Here is a 16,065-nt window from a genome sequence, read left to right as displayed (position 1 = left end):
ATAAGGCCAGGGTGCATTATCTCAGTTCTTCCCTAATGATTAAGGCAGACACCTTTCTTAGTTCCTAGACATTTCTTGTTTTCTTTTCTGAGACACAGTTTTGCTCGTTGCCCAGTCTGGAGTGCAATGGCGTCATCTTGGCTCACCGCAACCTCTGCCTCCCAGGTTCAAACAATTCTCCTGCCTCAGCCTCCTGAGCAGCTGGGATTACAGGTGCCCGCCACCACGCCCAGCTAATTTTTGTATTTTTAATAAAGATGGAGTTTCGCCATATTGGCCAGGCTGGTCTCGAACTCCTGACCTCAGGTGATCCTCTGGCCTCGGCCTCCCAAAGTGCTGGGATTACAAGTGTGAGCCACCATGCCCAGCCTCCTAGACATTTCTATTGTCACTTTTTGCATCATGGGTATTCTGGTAGGAAACTGGGGAAGCTGCATCAAGGGCATCTAACCAGACACTATGTCAAACTTCAAGTTTCTTGGTTCTCTGTGCTCTTGATTAATGCCATTATCAGACTAATTTTCTAAACTAGAAATTTGGAATTAATCAGACTTTCTTCTCTCACCTCTTGTCCAATGAATACATCAAATTCTGCTTCAGAAATATTCTCATATTTGACCTTAATTCAGTGTATTCCAATTGCTACTCCTTGGTCTAAGAGTTCAAAACAACTACTTAGAATAATACATTAAAAAAAAACTTCATTTCAGGAAATAAATGGGTATATGGGTATTATACTAACTTTCTCTACTTTTGTGCATGAAATCTTCCTTTTTAATTTTTTTTTTTGAGAGTCTCACACTCTGTCACCCATGCTGGTATGCAGTGGCACAATCTCGGCTCACTGCAACCTCAGCCTCCCAGGTTCAGGTGATTCTCGTGCCTCAGCCTCCTAAGTAGCTGGAATTATAGGTGCACACCACCAGGCCCAGCTAATTTTTGTATTTTTAGTACAGATGGGGTTTCATCATGTTGGCCAGGCTGGTCTCGAACTCCTGGCCTCAAGTGATCCTCCCAAAGTGCTGGAATTATAGGCGTGAGCCACTGCGCCCAGCCCTTTCGTGTATGAAATCTTTCATACACATATTTCATTGAAAAGTTTAAAAAAATAAGCCTTCAGTGATGAGACTGATAGAATTTTACTGATAATGACACAATCTTGGGCTATTCCTAGGCTTGCTTTTCCTCCAATTTTGGAAGAAAGTACTTTGGCAACTTAGCTCATTTTAATATTTTTAGGCATTTACATAACTGAGGCAGCAAATGTTAATTAGTCTTCACATTTTCAGATGCAACACTGATTATTTTTCAGATGCAAAATAAATGTTATTATTTAAACAAAAAGTTTCCATTAAAATTGTCAATATGTTTCTATTTGTGGAAAAACATTATGCTTCAATTTTTCAAACCTGGTTTTAAGTTTTCTTCCCTTTCCTATTGTTTATTTCTTTCTTTATTACAGTAAGAACACTTAACATGAGAGCTACCCTGATAACAAGTTTTTAAGTTCACAACAGAACTTCCAGATAGCTGAATACATGAAGGTTCCTGGAGGGTGGTGCACCCAGGGAGTGCATGGAAACTCCATGCACTTCCCAAATACCTCCCAAAGTGCTGGGATTACAGGCATGAGCCACTGCACCCGGCCTGAATTTGACTATTTTATTTAATTTATTTTGTAGAGACAAGGTCCCATTATGTTGCCCAAACTGGTCTCAAACTCCTGGCTTCAAGCAATTTTCCTGCCTCAGCCTTCCAAAGTGTTGGGATTATAGGCATGAGCCACTGCACCTGGCCTTGATTAATTTATTTTAGATACCACAATACCACATATCAGTAGAATAATGCAGTATTTGTCCTTCTATACCTGGCTTATTTCAGTTAGCATAATGTCCTTTTTTTCCTTTTTTTTGAGATGGAGTCTCACTCTATCGCCCAGGCTGGAGTGCAGTGGTGCAGTGGTACAATCTTGGATCTTGGCTCACTGCAACCTCTGCCTCCTGGGTTCAAGCAATTCCGTTTTAGCCTCCCGAGTAGCTAGGATTACAGGCGCACACCACCACACCTGGCTAATTTTTATATTTTTAGTAGAGATGGGCTTTTACCATATTGGCCAGGCTGGTCTCAAACTCCTGACCTTAGGTGATCCACCCACCTCAGACCTTAGGTGATCCACCCACCTCTGTCTCCCAAAATGCTGGGATTACAGGCATGAGCCCTCAAATCCAGCCTCCCTTTTCTTTTGAACCCTGGACTTACCTCCCTTTGCCCTCTTCCTCTGATCCCCTCAATCTCTTTACTTCTCCTTAGTCCTAGTCCTAAATTACTTCCTTTATTTTCTAGGAAAAAATCCATTTTACAGTACCTACTTGATTGTTGCTGCCCCAAGGGTTCTGCACATCTGGCTGCTTGCCTCAGTACACAAGTTACCTGGAGAAGGTCCAGAATCTGTGTGATCCCCTATGCAACCTCAAACATTATATTGTGTGTCATGAAATACTCAAGACCTACAGGAAATGAAGATTAAAATAGCAATACAGTGGCTAGGCATGGTGGCTTACACCTGTAATCCCAATACTTTGGGAGGCCTGGATGGGAGGATCACTTAGAAGGACATCAGCCCTATTAGATTAGGATTCTACCCTATGACCTCATTTTACCTTCATTACCTCTTTAAAGGCTCTATCTCAAAAATATAATCACATTGGGGTTAGGACTTCAATACATGAATTTGGGGGAACCAATTAGTCCACAACACTGGATTTCTAAATTATTTTAAGCAATACTTAGTAATATTTCAGCTGAAAGTAGCTATAGATGAAAAAAATATTGCATACTATGAAAGAATATAAAGACAAAAATCAGTATTTTATTATATAGTAAGCACATAAGCCTTAAAGGGCAGGGATGTCTGCTGAAGAGCACCTGCAATAAAGAAGTGGGGTGACTGACATGACACCAGGTTCTCAGTGGACTGTTCTGCTGCCTGTCACAGTCATCACTAGAGTCAAAATATTCTGTTCCTAAATGTGGCATGATGCCAATACACACATTTCTGATTAATGTGCTTTGATGTTTAACATGTATTTAATAAATATAAGTTGGGCTTTTTTTTGACAAAGGAGGTTTTTATTTGTTTTGTTTTTTGAGATGGAGTCTCACTCTGTTGCCCAGGCTGGAGTGCAATGGCAGTCTTGGCTCACTGCAACCTCCACCTCCCAGGTTCAAGCAATTCTCCTGCCTCAGCCTCCCAAGTAGCTGGGACTACAGGCAGCCGCCACCACACCCGGCTATTTTTTTTGTATTTTTAGTAGAGACGGGGTTTCACCGTGTTAGCCAGGATGGTCTCAATCTCCTGACCTCGTGATCCACCCGCCTCGGCCTCCCAAAGTGCTGGGATTATAGGCATGAGCCACCGTGCCCAGCCAGGCACGGCTTTTCTTTTTGTTGGCTGGGGCGGACAGTCTCACTCGTCCAGAATGGAGTGCAGTGGCGCAATCTTGGCTTACTGCAAACTGCCTCCTGGGTTCAAGTGATTCTCGTGTCTCAGCCTCTCAAGTAGCTGGGATTACAGGCGTGGGCCACCACACTGGCTTAATTTTTGTATTTTTATTTTTTGAGATGGAGTTTCGCTCTTGTTGCCTAGGCTGGAGTACAATGGCGGGATTTGGCTCACGGCAACCTCTGCCTCCCAGGTTCAAGTGATTCTCCTGCCTCAGCCTCCCAAGTTGCTGGGATTACAGGCACCTGTCACCATACCCAGCTAAACTCCTGACCTCAGGTGATCCACACACCTCAGCCTCCCAAAGTGCTGGGATTACACTTTGTAATTACACCTCAGCCTCCCAAAGTGCTGGGATTAAAGGTGTGAGCCACCATGCCCAGCCAAATTTTTGTATTTTTAGTAGAGACGGGGTTTCACAATGTTGGCCAGGCTGATCTCAAACTCCCGACCTCAGGTGACCGGCCCATCTCAGCCTCCCCAAAGTGCTGGGATTACAGGCATGAGTTACCATGCCCAGCTTTATTTTATTTTATTTTGTTTTATTTTATTTTATTTTGAGACTGAGTCTTGCTCTATAGCGCTGGCTGGAGTGCAGTGGTGCGATCTCAACTCACTGCCACCTTTGTCTCCTGGGTTCAAGAGATTCTCCTGCCTCAGCCCAGCTAATTTTTGTATTTTTTTGTTTGAGACGGAGTTTCATACTTGTTGCCCAGGCTGGAGTGCAATAGCACAATCTCGGTTCACTGTAACCTCCGTCTCCAGAGTTCAAGTGATTCTCCTGCCTCAGCCTCCCAAGAAGCTGGGATACAGGCATGTGCCATCATGCCCAGCTAATTTTGTGTATTTATTTATTTATTTAATTTTTTTGAGACAGAATTTCACTCTTGTCACCGGGCGCGGTGGCTCACGCTTGTAATCCCAGCACTTTGGGAGGCCGAGGCGGGCGGATCACGAGGTCAGGAGATCGAGACCACGGTGAAACTCCGTCTCTACTAAAAATACAAAAAAATTAGCCGGGGCCGGGCGCGGTGGCTCAAGCCTGTAATCCCAGCACTTTGGGAGGCCGAGGCGGGCAGATCACGAGGTCAGGAGATCGAGACCATCCTGGCTAACACGGTGAAACCCCGTCTCTACTAAAAATACAAAAAATTTAGCCGGGCATGTTGGCGGGCGCCTGTAGTCCCAGCTACTCGGGAGGCTGAGGCAGGAGAATGGCGTTAACCCAGGAGGCGGAGCTTGCAGTGAGCCGAGATGCGCCACTGCACTCCAGCCTGGGGGACAGAGCGAGACGCCGTCTCAAAAAAGCGGGATATGGTGGCGGGCCTGTCCCAGTCCTCGAGATGAGGCAGAGAATGGAGGACCCGGAGTTGCAGTGAGCTGGAAAAAAAAAAAAAGAATTTCACTCTTGTCACCCAGGCTGGAGTGCAACGGTGCAATCTTGGTTCACTGCAAACTCTGCCTCCCGGGTTGAAGCGATTCTCCTGCCTCAGCCTCCTCAGTAGCTGGGATTATAGGCGCCTGTCACCATGACCATCTAATTTTTGTATTTTTAGTAGAGATGGGGTTTCACCATGTTGGCCAGGCTAGTCTCAAACTCCTGACCTCAGGTGATCCATCACCTTGGACTCCCAAAGTGTTGGGATTACAGGTGTTAGCCACCGCACCTGGCCAAATTTTTATTTTTAGTAGAGACAGGGTTTCAACCATGTTGGCCAGGCTGATCTCAAACTCCCGACCTCAAGTGATCCACTCGCCTTGGCCTCCCAAAGTGGTGGGATTACAGGCCACCTCGCCCAGCCTGAAAAAGGTGTCCTTTAAATGAAGGTCTGAAGAATGTGAGTGAGCAAACAGCAAAGATAATTTTGGTGAGATACAGAAGCAAGAGTCTGATTAGATTTTTACCACTGAGCTTAAAAGGACAAAAAAAAAAGTCTGATTAGAATAGGCTTAAGAGGCCAGGCATTCAAGGCCAGCCTGGCAAACATGGCAAAACCTTGTCTCTACTAAAAACACAAAAATTAGCCAGGCATTGTGGTGCACACCTGTAATCCCAGCTACTCAAGAGGCTGAGGTACAGGAATCACTTGAACCTGGGAGGTGGAGGTAGCAATGAGCCGAGATCACACCACTGCACTCCAGCCTGGGTGACAGAGCCAGACTCTATCTCAGAATAGAAGTAGAACAACTAGAAACAACAAATACAAACAGCTCCTTCACGCGGTTTTGTTTTAAAGGTATGGAGAGAAAAAGGTTGGAGAGAAAACAACAGTCAAAAAAAGTTTATTTTTTAAGAAATAGAGCCAACAATATGTTTCTTTGCTGAAAGAATAATTGAGTTAAAAGATAAAAGATTATGCAGGAGAGGAGCTAACAGCTAAAAGGAGGAAGGGATGGGATCTAGCACAGGTGGATACTGTAAACTTATAGGCAAGTGAAGAATAGATATGGTGATGGGATCCTGGAAATTCTCTTCTGTTTTCCTATTTCCTTGGTTAAATAGAGAACAAGATAATCTGCTAAGGATGAGGAAGGAGGTATAGGAGGTTTTGAGAAGGGGAAAGTATGAAAGACTTACCTAGGAGAACAGAAGAGTGAAAAAAGCACGGAGCATGTGGCTCACACCTGTAATCCCAACATTGGAAGGCCAAGACAAGAGGATAGTTTGAAACCAGGAGTTTGAGACCAGCCTGAGCAACAAAGGGAGACCTTGTCTTTACAAAAAATAAATTAGCTGGGCATGGTGGTGCACTTGTTGTCCCAGCTACTTGGGAGGTTGAGGCAGGAGGATCCCCTAAGCCCAAGATTTCAAGGCTGCAGTAACCTATGATCGTACCAATGCACTCTAGACCAGCCTGGGCAATAGAAGGAGACCCTGTCTTTATTATTTATTTATTTGTTTGTTTATGTATTTAGAGTCTTGCTCTTGTCACCCAGGCTGGAGTGCAATGGCGAAATCTCAGCTCACTGCAACCTCCGCTTCCCAGGTTCAAGCCATTTTCCTGCCTCAGCCTCCTGAGTAGCTGGGATTACAGGCACCCGCCACCACGCCCGGCCAATTTTTAGTATTTTTAGTAAAGACACGGTTTCACCATCTTGGTCAGTCTGCTCTCAAACTCCTGGCCTCAGGTGATCCACCCGCCTCAGCCTCCCAAAGTGCTGGGATTACAGGCGTGAGCCACCGTGCCTGGCCTACAATTTATTTTAAAAGGCTGGGCGCAGTGGCTCATGCTGGGAAGCCGAGGCAGGCAGATTACCTGAGGCCAGGAGTTCGAGACTCGCCTGGCCAACATGGTGAAACCTCGTTTCTACTAAAATACAAAAATTAGGCTAAAGCATGAGAATCATTTGAAATCAAGAGGTGGAGGTTGCAGTGAGCCAAGATTGTGCCACTGTACTCTAGCCTGGGTGACAAGGCAAGACTCTGTCTCAAAAAAATTTATTAAAAAAAAAAAAGCATGAGAACATAGCATGATTGCTGGTATCAAGAGCCTACTAGAAGTTAATAATCATGAACTGAAAGTAAGATCAGTCAATAAGGCTATCTATTTTCCTCCAATCAGGTTCAGCTATTATTGGTATAGGCACGAAGTGGAGAATTGAACTTAACAAAGTCGGTTTAGCAAAGCAAATAAAAAGGGAAAAGTAAGGCCAGGTGTGGTGGCTCACTCCTGTAAAACCAGCACTTTGGAAGGCCAAGCTAAGTGGATTGCTTGAGCTCAGGAATTCAAGACCAGCCTAGGCAACATGGCGAAACCCTGTCTCTACTAAAAATACAAAAATTAGCCAGGCATGGTAGTGTGCACCTGTGGTCCCAGCTACTCAGGAGGCTGAGGCAGGAGGATCACTGGAGCCTGGGAAGTTGAGGCTGCAATGAGCCGTGATCATGCCACTGCACTCTAACATGGGTACAGCGTGAGATCCTGTTTCAAAAAAAAAAAAAAAAAATTTAAATTTAAAAAAAGGGAAAAACAAATTGAGGATATGTGCCAGGGAGTGATTATAATCACTGACTCAAGAATTTAAGGTTAGTAAGGAAGAAGTGGGGAATAGCAAAAAGACGGCAGAATCAACAAGTTATCCAGGTTTGAGTAAGACAGCAAAGGAGCTGAGAAGACAGCAGGCAGTGGTTGCAGAATGGGACCACTCACTGAAATGACAAAGAGTTGTAATGCTTGTCATACCAGAGTATGACCGTTGGGAATGAGTGGCTGAAGCAGGGTGGACAACTGGAGGACAAGATCCTTGGAGGAGAGGAGGTCAAAGAATGGAAGCCTAGACATTGGAAGAATCATCTATATGTGGAAATAAGGAACAACCTGGGGACTGTTAGATGACTAAAACAATGAGAAGCAGTGGCTGGTAAAATATAATAATGTTAAGTTTAATTTTAATTTTTTTTTGAGATAGAATCTCACTGTGTCACCCAGGCTGGAGTACAGTGGAATGATCAGAGCTCACTGCAGCATTGACCTCCCAGGCTCGAGCAATCTTCTTAATTCAGCCTCCCGAACAGCTAGGACTACATGCATGCACCATCATGCCCAGCTATTTTTTTTTAAATTTTTTGAGAGATGGGGTCTCACTGTGTTGCCCCGGCTGGTCTCAAACTCCTAGGCTCAAGCAATCCTCGCACCTCAGCCTCCCAAAGTGCTGGGATTACAGGTGTGAGCCACGATGGCCAGCCATAATGCGAAGTTTTAAGAAGGTTTCAGGGAGAAGGGAGAGAGAATGCTCTGGAAGCAGCCAAGAAAATCAATAGAGACATTCACCCATTTCCTGTCAGTGTTACAAGGAAGGTAGAAGAGGAAAGAGCCATTGTTTGAGAAGCCTACAGGGCAAGCCAAGCTTCAGCTACAGCTGGAAAGTAAAAGCTGCACTGAGAGAACAGGGTGAGAATTTGGGGGGTTTAGCTGAAGACTAACCAAGAGTTCCAGAGGGTGCAAGAAAGAATCCTTAGAGATAGCAAGGGTGGTACTTAGGATCCATGCTACCTATGGGCATATGCTCACCTCACCTATTGCAAGTTACTTAACCTCTGCTTTGTTCCCAGTTTCCTCGTCTGTAAATTGGGGATAATCATGGTATGGACCTCATTCAAAGTGTTATTTTGAAGATTATATTCAACGATACAAGGAAGGCATTTAGAAAGTCCTTAAAACTGTGCACCTAGCACACAGTCTGCCCTTAAAAAATGTTACATATTATTATAGGATACTTTCTCTCCTGTATCATCCTATTGAATTCTTTGAAAAATCTTTTATTTTCATTTAACGTTTCTTTTTTTTTTTTTTTTTTGAGACAGAGTCTCACTCTGCTGCCCAGGCTGGAGTGCAGTGGCGTGATCTTGGCTCACTGCAAGCTCCGCCTCCCGGGTTCACGCCATTCTCCTGCCTCTGCCTCCTGAGTAGCTGGGACTACAGGCGCCCGCCACCACGCCCGGCTAATTTTTTGTATTTTTAGTGGAGACGGAGTTTCACTGTGTTAGCCAAGATGGTCTTGATCTCCTGACCTTATGATCTGCCTGCCTCAGCCTCCCAAAGTGCTGGGATTGCAGGCGTGAGCCACTGCACCCGGCCCTATTTAACGTTTCAATGATATGAAAAGGTTTTAAATCCTAAGATTACAAAATCTAAGGAGGAGGGATAATACCATGTACTTGTCTGAGTCTTCTACAAGGTTCAAGATTTGAACAATGGCAGAGAGCCAAACAGCAATTCACAAACTAACACCAACTGTGACCTCAGGAGGAGGTATCACTATATTCTCCATCTCCCAGACCTATCCTACAGATGTCAAGGGATTTAACTAATCTTTCAGAGGAAAAAAAGGTGCAGGGCAGACATGAACAAAGATGGAAGATAATAGCTCATGGGTATCAAACTAACCTTAATCCCTACTCTCAGGATATTGACTCTCTCAACGTAACATATTCTTCAACCTCCTTTCAACAGATTTTCATGTAGAATGATAACAAACGCTTTCTGAAAACATAAATGAGCCGATTTTCTCAAAGACAAGGATTGAGGGATAGAAAAGCAATTCCTAGCCCTATAATAGGTCAGATGACAATTTCAAATCAAGAAACCTTCCTAAAACAAGGAAATATGAAAGAACAATGTGATACATACCACTTGCCTAGCAATTTTAAAACACATTAACATTCCACTATACTGCCAAATAAATTCCAGGGTTATCAAAAAGTCAAACACTTTAAGAAAAACTTTCATAAAATATATTTACCAGCTCTATGAAAAAAAGGACAGCCTTCTCAGGAACAATCATTGTTTCTTTTTTTTAAAAAAAAGATGATGTGCATAGTCAATAAATATTTACTGAGTGCCTACGTGTCCAGCTGTGTTTGAGGTATCAGTCACATATATATATATATATACATATATATATATATATATATATATTTTTTTTTTTTGAGGCAGAGTCTCGCTCTGTCACCCAGGCTGGAGTGCAGTGGCGCAGTCTCGGCTCACTGCAACCTCCACTTCCTGGGTTCACGCCATCCTCCTGCCTCAGCCTCCCAAGTAGCTGGGACTACAGGCACCCGCCACCAAGCCCGGCTAATTTTTTGTATTTTTAGTAGAGACAGGGTTTCACCGTGTTAGCCAGGATGGTCTCGATCTCTGGCCTTGTGACCCACCCGCCTCAGCCTCCCAAAGTGCTGGGATTACAGGCGTGAGCTACTGTGCCTGGCCTCAGTAATATATTAACATCTCTAACTCAATTAAAAAAATAGCATAACCACCTAGGGAAATTTTGCACTAAAAATTTCAAAAGGTCAAAAACCTGGATAGAAAGTTTACCCAAACTTATTTTTTAAATAATATGGACTATACCAGATAAAAGGGCAAAATATTACCAAACTAGTACCATATAAGAAAATATAAATAGATTTCTCATATTTGGAAAGCATTCTTTTTTTCTTTCTTTCTTTTTTTTTTTTTTTTTTTTGTGAGACAGAGTCTCACTCTGTTGCCCAGGCTGGAGTGCAGTGATGTGATCTTGGCTCACTGAAACCTCCACCTCCCGGGTTCAAGCGATTCTCCTGCCTCAGCCTCCCAAGTAGCTGGGACTACAGGGGCACGCTACTGCACCTGGCTAATTTTTTTGTATTTTTAGTAGGAGATGGGGTTTCACCACGTTAGCCAAACTGGTCTCAAACTCCTGACCTCGTGATCCGCCCGCCAAGACCTCCCAAAGTGCTGGGATTACGGGTGTGAGCCACTGTGCCTGGACAGCATTCATTTTTTTAACAACCAAAAGAAATGCCATATAAAATGATGTGAAGTACTATTTTACATCTAAATTCCATATTATTAAGATAACGGTGGAAAAGAGGCATGTACAGGGTGCCTTTCTCCCAGCAGCCTAATCTGTGGACTCTCTCTAAAAAATAAGACAGAAAAAGCCAAGGCAATGCTCAGTCTCTGACCAGAGAATGCCACTTCCAGCACCAAAACTGAGGAAATAAGTCAAGTGGCTCAAAAAGGTACATGTAAGAGTTAATGGCAGCATAAGCCAGAATACCAGAAACAGGAATATGAAAAATCATTTTTTGAAGCTGTAATTATAAACATGAAAAAATAGTAATGACATAAATGCAAAGAGACAAACTGTACCAATTATAGTATAAAATACGTACATACATACTCAGAACTTAAAATAAAAACAGAATAAAGAAACCAGAGGTAATTTTACTTTTAGATAATGTTCTGTGATGGGAGCTTATCTTTTTATTCAAAATATCTGTTTTTTCAATATATTCCTATCTTAAAATAGCATTTTAGTAGTATGTTATGAAATAGAACACATACCTGATACTCGTCTATTAAATCTGCTAGGAACTGGAACTGCAAAATAAAGAAGCAACATTTAGTCATTATTATGTCACCAGGCTGCATTTTTATCCTCCCTTTTTGCAAAAGTCTTTTACAATAGACCTAAGCCCCTCAAAACCAAGCAGTGGGTCAGTTCATAGTCTTCCACACTCAATCACAAATAGTTGTTCAATGTGATAATATTAAGACAATATAGGAAATACAGTATTTCTTTGAAAACAAACTATACCTTCAATATATTCAACCTGGCAATTTTATTTCTGCTCACATCGATATCCCATCTAATTTGTATCATTCCAATTGAATAAGAAGTCTACCAAATTTATTGATAATGTTACAATATAAAGTAGTGAAATTTTTTTTCTTTTTTTTTTTCTTTTTTTGAGACGGAGTCTCACTCTGTAGCCCAGGCTGGAATGCAGTGGCGCAATCTTGGCTCACTGCAAGCTCCGCCTCCCATGTTCACACCATTCTCCTGCCTCAGCCTCCCCTGTAGCTGGGACTACAGGTGCCTGCCACCATGCCTGGCTATATTTTTGTATTTTTTAAGAGATGGGGTTAGTTTTTTGTTTTTTTTTTTTTGGCTTTGTTTTGTTTTTTGGTTTTTTTTTGAGACGGAGTCTTGCTCTGTCGCCCAGGCTGGAGTGCGGTGGTGAGATCTCGGCTCACTGCAAGCTCCGCCTCCCAGGTTCACGCCAATTTCTTGCCTCAGCCTCCTGAGTAGCTGGGACTACAGGTGGCTGCCACCACACCCAGCTAATGTTTTGTATTTTTAGTAGAGACAGGGTTTCACCGTGTCAGCCAGGATGGTCTCGATCTCCTGACCTCGTGATCCACCCACCTTGGCCTCCCAAAGTGCTGGGATTACAGGCGTGAGCCACCACGCCTGGCCTGTATTTCTTTAGAGATGGAGTTTCACCATGTTGGCCAGGCTAGTCTTGAACTCCTGACAGGTGATCCACCTGCCTCAGCCTCCCAAAGTGCTGGGATTACAGGCGTGAGCCACCGTGCCTGGCCTGTTAATTTTTGTATTTTTAGTAGAGACAGGGTTTTGCCACGTTGGCCAGGCTGGTCATGAACTCCTGATCTCAAGTGATCCACCCACCTTGGCCTCCCAAAGTGCTGGGATTACAGGTGTGAGCCACCGCGCCTGGCCAAGCAGAACCATTTTGAAATGTTCCCTGTGAGTGGATCAGCAGCAGACATAGTACTTCTGTTACAATATGAAGTACCTGGAGAAAAGGAGTCATTGCAAACTAGATTGTATAAAGATCACTTTGGCTATAGTTGATAGACAAAGGTAGTGGCTTAGGTTAGATGTGTGGCTTATGAACAGAAGGAAAACAAATAGATTCCAGAGATGAGAAAAAATCTATACAGTTTAGGCCAAGTGCGGTGGCTTACGATTGTAATGGGAGCACTCTGGGAGGCCGAGGTGGCTGGATCATTTGAGGTCAGAAGTTCGAGACTAGCCTGGCAAACATGGTGAAACCCTGTCTCTACTAAAAATACAAAAAACAATTAGCTGGGCGTGGTGGCACACTCCTGTAATCCTAGCTACTCGGGAGTCTGAGGTAGGAGAATCACTTGAATTTGGGAGGCAGAGGTTGTGGTGAGCCAAGATTGTGCCACTGTACTCCAGCCTCGGTGACAGAGCAAGACTCCATCTCAAAAAAAAAAAAAAAAAAATCTATATAGCTTAGTGACAGACTTAATGTGTCAGTGCTTGCTCTCTAAATGCCAATCAAATGAAATTATATCTCTACCGCTATAAAAGATACTATTCAATATGGATCTCATTCAATCTATAAATAAGGGTGCTGTCATAAATTCTAAAATCATAAAATGTCAGAGTTACAGAGTATCTACGAAGTCATCTGGTCTGGCCATGACAAGTAGGCTTCATCTCACATAGCAACTCTAGCTGAAGTCGCAGATCCACCTGAGTCATTCTAGACTCCTTCCTCTTTCACTACTCACATCTACTTCATTCACAATTCCATCTGTTCTCCCTCCCACTTCATCTCTTAAATCAGTCTACCTACCTTGATCTCCACTATCATCCTAGTCTGAGGCACATCATTTCTTGCTTGTATGACTTGCAGTAGCCTCCAAACCTTTTTTCCCATTGCCAATCAATTCTCTTCACACTTATCAGAGTGATCTTAACATTGAGAAGGACAATTTGACAGCCTTTGTCAAAATTTTAAATGTAAACTGCCTTTAACACAGCAACAATTCCAGTACTAGGAATATGTTTTAAACAAAACTCACATATGGGGAGAAATAAATATGTGTGTGTTGTGTATACACATACACACACACACGTATAGATGAATATATACGTATATTTGTGTCTACAGTCATCCCTCAGTATCTATGGGGAATTGGTTCCGTAGACCCCCACGGATACCAAAATCTGAAGATACTCAGATCTGAAGATACTCAAAAATATAAAATAGCACAGTATTTGCATATAACCTATGCATATCTTCCTGTGTACTTTAACTCATCTCTAGATTACTTATAATACCTACTAATATGCCTATATACTACTTCATTCCTGTGGATTTAATGTAGTACTTGACACAGCAAATTCAAGTTTTGCTTTTTGGAACTTTGTGGAATTTTTTTTCCTGAAAATATTTGCATGATGGCAACACTGCACTTCAGCCTGGGCGACAGAGTAAAACTGTCTCTTAAAAAAAGTTTTTTTAATTTTTAAAATTAAAAAAATTAAAAATCCACAGGCATGGTACCCACGGATACAAAGGGCTGACAGTAAATACATATATATGTATATGTGCATATGTACATACATGTGTATATGTGCATATGTACATACATGTGTATATGTGCATATGTACATACATGTGTATATGCAAATGCCATAATCACTACATTATCGTATATAATATTCAAAAGGGAGAAACGAATTGCCTAGAAAAAGAAATTAAGGGAATATTGGTACAGTTATAGTACCATTTAAATGAATGCAATGGGCCTATAAGAATTGACCTGGGGCCGGGTGCAGTGGCTCATGCTTATAATCTCAGCATTTTGGGAGGCCAAGGCAGGAGGATCATTTGAGCTCAGGAGTTTGAGACCAGCCTGCGCAACACAGAAAGATCCCATGTCTTTACAAAAAATTTAAAAATTGGCCGGGCGCGGTGGCTCACGCTTGTAATCCCAGCACTTTGGGAGGCCGAGGCGGGCGGATCACGAGGTCAGGAGATCGAGACCACGGTGAAACCCCGTCTCTACTAAAAATACAAAAAATTAGCCGGGCGTGGTGGCGGGCGCCTGTAGTCCCAGCTACTCGGAGAGGCTGAGGCAGGAGAATGGCGTGAACCCGGGAGGCGGAGATAGCAGTGAGCCGAGATCGCGCCACTGCACTCCAGCCTGGGTGACAGAGCGAGACTCCGCCTCAGAAAAAAAAAAAAAAAAAAAAAAAAAAAAAAAAAAAAAAATTTAAAAAAAAAAAAAAAAAAAAAAAAAAAAAAAAAAAAAAAATTTTAAAATTAGCCAGGCGAGGTGGCATGCACTTGAGTTCCAGCTACTCAGGGGGCTGGGGTAGGGGATCCATTGAGCCCAGGAGGTCGAGGCTGCGATGAGCCATGATTGTACCACTGCACTTCAGCCTGGGCAACAGAGGGAGACTGTCTCTTAATTTTAATTTTAAAAATTAAGCAAAAATGGGGCAGGTGTAGTGGCTCAAGTCTGTAATCCCAGCACTTTGGGAGGCCAAGATGGAATGATCACCAGCCTGGGCAATATAATAAGACCTCGTCTCTACAAAAACAAACAAACAAAAAAAATTAATTAGCCAGGCACAGTGGCTAATGCCTGTAGTCACAGCTACTTCAGATGCTGAGGTGGGAGGATGGCTTGAGCCTGGGAGGTCAAGGTTGCAGTGAACTGCAATCATGCCACTGCACTCTAGCCTGGGTAACAGAGCAAAAGACCCTGTCTTCAGCCATAAAAAGGAATCACTGCTGACATATGCGACTTGGATGAACCCCAAAAACATTTAAATAAAAGCAGCCAGACACAAAAAAAATCACATACTGTATGATTCCTTTTATATGCAATATCCGGAATAGTTAACCCGTGGAGCCAACTGATGGTTGCCAGGAAAGGAGGGGAGAATGAAAAGTGATTATTTATTGGATACAGGTTGTTCTTCTGAGGGAATGAAAAGATTTTGCAACTAGAGAGCTGCAGTGGGTGCATAACATTGTGAATGTGCTAAATGCCACAAAATTATACACTTTAAAAGATTAATTATATGTTATCCGAATTTCACCTCAATTTAAAAAAAAGGCATTATGCAAAGTAAAAAGTAAGCCAGGCTCAAAAAAGACCACATATTGAATGATTCCATTTATGTAAAATCTCCAGAGAAGTTAAAACTAGAAAAACACAAAGTAGATGAGCGGTAGGCTGGGGCTGCAGAAGAATGGGGAGTGACTGCAAATAGACACAAAAGAGGGAACTTTTGGGGGTGAAAAATGTTCTCAAAGTGTGGTGATAGCTGTACAACTCTGTAAGTTTACTAAAAATAAATTGTTCACTTAAAATGGGTGAATTTTGATATATAAATTATATCTCAATAAAGCTCTGAAAAAAAAAAAAACTACTGAAAGTCCTTCACCATGAGTCATGTAAATTTTAAGTACAAGGAAAATAGGAAGGAAAAGAAACAAAGAG

The 16,065-nt window shown here is 42.7% G+C and overlaps 1 protein-coding gene across 1 annotated transcript in view; it reads right to left on the bottom strand.

The window, feature by feature from the left end:
* PRKAR2A (protein kinase cAMP-dependent type II regulatory subunit alpha) overlaps positions 1–16,065 on the bottom strand; it is a 94,521-nt gene that overhangs the window by 45,590 nt on the left and 32,866 nt on the right. The window contains exon 2 of the mRNA XM_032161629.2: positions 11,332–11,367. Coding sequence (XP_032017520.1) covers positions 11,332–11,367 — 36 coding nt within the window. The remainder of the gene's footprint in view (positions 1–11,331; positions 11,368–16,065) is intronic.

This window comes from Hylobates moloch, unplaced genomic scaffold, assembly GCF_009828535.3.
Source record: "Hylobates moloch isolate HMO894 unplaced genomic scaffold, HMol_V3 SCAFFOLD_8, whole genome shotgun sequence".
In the NCBI taxonomy this organism is placed as follows: Eukaryota; Metazoa; Chordata; class Mammalia; order Primates; family Hylobatidae; genus Hylobates; species Hylobates moloch.
The sequence above is the reverse complement of the archived record's forward strand: the minus strand, read 5'-3'. Positions and strand labels throughout refer to the sequence as shown.